This window comes from Amphimedon queenslandica, unplaced genomic scaffold (assembly GCF_000090795.2).
Source record: "Amphimedon queenslandica unplaced genomic scaffold, v1.1 AMPQUscaffold_12969, whole genome shotgun sequence".
In the NCBI taxonomy this organism is placed as follows: domain Eukaryota; kingdom Metazoa; phylum Porifera; class Demospongiae; order Haplosclerida; family Niphatidae; genus Amphimedon; species Amphimedon queenslandica.
In genome coordinates, this window is record NW_003546795.1 from 30,450 (window position 1) to 34,250 (window position 3,801).

The 3,801-nt window shown below is 30.8% G+C and overlaps 1 protein-coding gene across 1 annotated transcript; it reads left to right on the forward strand.

The window, feature by feature from the left end:
* Positions 1-13: 13 nt before the first annotated feature.
* LOC100641946 (uncharacterized) lies at positions 14-3,270 on the forward strand. The gene is made up of 21 exons (XM_020002165.1): positions 14-693; positions 738-854; positions 913-954; positions 998-1,039; positions 1,088-1,126; positions 1,174-1,218; positions 1,264-1,311; positions 1,355-1,399; positions 1,446-1,484; positions 1,530-1,589; positions 1,678-1,734; positions 1,778-1,828; positions 1,873-1,911; positions 1,958-2,002; positions 2,054-2,101; positions 2,153-2,203; positions 2,250-2,715; positions 2,793-2,852; positions 2,916-2,977; positions 3,039-3,098; positions 3,241-3,270. The coding sequence occupies exons 1-17, from the start codon at positions 207-209 to the stop codon at positions 2,408-2,410; spliced, it is 1,416 nt and encodes a 471-aa protein (XP_019857724.1). The 5' UTR covers positions 14-206; the 3' UTR covers positions 2,411-2,715; positions 2,793-2,852; positions 2,916-2,977; positions 3,039-3,098; positions 3,241-3,270.
* The last annotated feature ends 531 nt before the right edge of the window (positions 3,271-3,801 follow it).

Sequence of the window (3,801 nt, forward strand, 5' to 3'; positions counted from 1 at the left end):
TCAAGATAGCAGCTGAAGAGCAAATTTTAATATTTGTATTGCCACCCAACACCACTCATTTAACACAGCCACTTGACAAAGGGTGTTTTGGGCCATTAAAAACTGCTTGGAAGGCTGTGTGTCATGAGTTCTGCACTAAAAACCCTGGTCGTGTGGTAACCAGATACGATTTCTCTGTATTATTTGCTGATGCATGGAGAAGGTATATGACACAGAGAAACATTGCAAGTGGCTTTGAAGTAACTGGCATATGTCCTTTCAACAGAAATGCTATTAAAGCTGGCAATGACAAGCAAGAAACCATCAGCCGTTCACTGTTAGACCAGACTGGTCTAGCATACATACCGCTCTATAGTCCAGACATAAAGAGAACGAGGGATCATAATACTTCATTCAATTCTAGTCTCTTGGAGAGATCACTTTCAGAGAATGATTTATCACAAGCTGTCACTCCAATGCAAAGAGTAATGCCTATAGAGTCTTTTCTGAAAACTCCTAGTCATCCCAGTAGCAAGCCCACCCTGAAACCTAAATCATGTGGAAGAGTATTGACTAGTGTTAAATTCATGACATGTATAAAGGAAAAGGAAAGAATGAAGCAGGAAGCCTTGAAGGAGAAGGAGCGTAAAAGAATTGCTAGACTTGAGAATCAGAAGGAAGCTAATAGAGTAAAAGAGTTGAAGAGAAGTGCAAGTAATATATCTTATTGTGAAAAATTAAATCTGATATTGGACCAGATTTTACTATGAGTGAGCACAGGCAATTTTCTAAGAGGTTTGAAAATGGGTATGACATTCCAGATGAGAGGTATGAGTTATGGGTTCAGTTATATCGTCCTAATATGACATCTCAAGGTGGGTGTTGTTGAATTCATATTATTATGTTGAACATAATGTATTTATTAATATTAAGATTCAAATGCTGAAGATGAAGACCAAGATTCCTTGAGTAATGGTATGTAACAGTAAATTAGTATTTCATTCATTGGTAATTGTAGACACTGATGAAGGAGAAGAGCTTTCAATGAGTGCTGCAAACAGTATGCATGAAACATAATATTATTCTATAATGCTTTATAATTGTGTAGGCATAGAGACACAGACACATACTGTCACAGCTAATAACAGTAAAGGCCTTTAAAATTAACTGCAATACTTTTTATTATTAATGTAGGAGCAAAAAGAGTTGCACCTATCAAGGGAACCATTGCTACTAAAGGTATTCGTATCACTATTAATTATTCTGATTTATTTTTAGAGACAGTTGATGCCTCTGTTACTTCTAATGCTAAGAAGGCTGTGAGGTCTAAAGGTATGTCTCAAATAATTTATGCTTGTCATTATTTTTTAATTAGAGACAGCAATCGCTGTACCTACTACTAGGAGTGTTAGATATAAAGGTATTGTAATATTAATAATTGTTAATGTAATGGTTCATGATAATAGAGAGAGTTTTACCTATTAAAGAAAGTGTTAGAGCTAAAGGTATTTATTAAGTTTTTTTGTTTATTTTTATCTATGCAAGTATAGAGACAGTTGAACCCACTACAGATATTAGTACTGCAGCCAAAGAGAGCAATAGAACTAAAGGTACTATTATGTAATTTTTGAACAAAGACAATTGTGCCTGCCTACGCAAGTGTTACAGGTTTTTAATTGTTATTATTGACTTATGTAGAAATAGAGAGAGTTGTACGTACTGCTAAGGGGTGTAAGGGAAGTGTTAGAACTAAAGGTATTAATATACTAGCTTTTTGTAAATGTTGATGTAAATGTAGAAACAACTGTAAGTCCTGCTAATGCAACTACTGCTAAGAAAAGTGCTAAAGGTGTCACATAATTCTTTTATTTTATTTTATTATTTTAAATATAGAATCAGCTGATTATCCTACTGCAAAGAAGAGTGTTCAAAGTATACAATAATTTATTTTGCTATTAATTTTATAGTTTATGCTTAGGTGCACATAGAGTTGATACAAGAAGGAGTGTCAGAACTAAACGTAGTAAAATTTTTATTATTATTATCTTTATTATTATTATTTTTTTAATTACAGAAATGGAAAGAGTTGGACAATGTACAGTGAATAATGGTATTGCTAAAGGTATTTATTTTTAATTAATAATTTATGATGATTTATTATTTAATGATACAGATGCAGTCCCTCCAACTACTCATGCTACCAAAAGGAATGTTAAATCTAAAGGTAAAGGATAACATCTTGACATAGTCTAATTATACTACAATAATAGTCAAGTCTGATTGTTCCCTACGACAATGTTCACATCCTGATGAGTCTAATTGGGTCTTTTGTTGCAGCTGCAACCAGTGGTATCACTGTTATTGTTATAAAATTTCATTTCAAAAGGCGAAATCAAAAAACTTTAAATTTACATGTAACAACTGTAAATAATAACTAATTTTAATAATAATCAATAATGTTAGGCGTGTCCGTTTATTGTAGAAGAAGTTAAATATTTTTTATGGTAGCTGAGTGTACCTAAGAAGCCGGCTGTGTGATCCTTTTTGAAGAAGACAGTCGGTACTAAAGTTCTGGTGGTATAAAACTATTCTTCGAATAAAGCTTGCTTCGTTGTGGTTAAGTGACGAAAATTGAGTGAACTCGGCCGATTATCGTGTGAATCCACGAAGTGTGTTTAGCAAGTTATATCTTTACAAAGAAAGAAGGTGATCCTTTGATTTTTACCATGCAAACAGGTATTATAATGATCTATATCTAGTGCAAAAATCACTGTTTTTGTTGTTTTTGTTATTATTATTATTGTCATTATTAGTTATTCGTAGACAAAGAGAGAGTCAGAAAGATTGTACAGTACGATAGAGAAGTGCACCAGGTAATTAAATTATTTTATTATTATTATTATTATTATTATTATTATTATTATTATTGTTATTAGTTACTTGTACACAAGTAGTGGGTCAGAAAGTTATTACAGTACAAAAGACTGAAGTTCACCAGGTAATTAAATTGTTGTTGTTGTTATTGTTATTATTATTATTATTAATATAATTATTGTTAGTTACTCGTACACAAGGAGAGGGTCAGAAAGATAGTATAGTACAGAAGAGAAGTGCACTAGGTAATTAGATTTTGTTATTATTATTATTATTATTATTATTATATTATTATTATTATAAAAATAAAAATAACGAACATGTACTATTATTATTATTATTATTATTATTATTATTATTGTTAATATTTGTTACTCATACACCAAGAGAGGGTCAGAAAAATAGTGCAGTACAAAAGAGAAGTGCATCAGGTAATTAAAACAAAACCTTACCAGTAAAACTTTTTACATACCATATAACTTTCATACATCATCTATTGAAAAAATTTGCCATTTTTTGTTGTGGGTATTATACAGTGTAATTGTATTTGATGTAATTTGTCTATGCTGTCTTTACTACCTATACTACATGTATATACCTGTATTGGGCGAATTATCAGCATAGAAAAAAAACATTTAATGGATGCCTATTTATTAACAAAATGTGGCATGCACCATTGTAAATGTTTAGTTTTGCCTTGTGAGCATTTTTGCCTTATTACCTTTGTTAGAGTGTCTACATGTAGATTTATGTTTATTAAACTTGAAGTTATATGTGTGTACCTTAATAGGTCCGTAAAAACTTGGCTGAGAGTACTAATACTAGTACAAAGTTAACAGCTCTACAATTTTTTGTTTTTATTTACTGATTGTTTTATGTTGTTATTTTTAATGATCAATTTTTTATTATTCTTATTTTTAAAAGTAATATGATTATACAGATAAAACA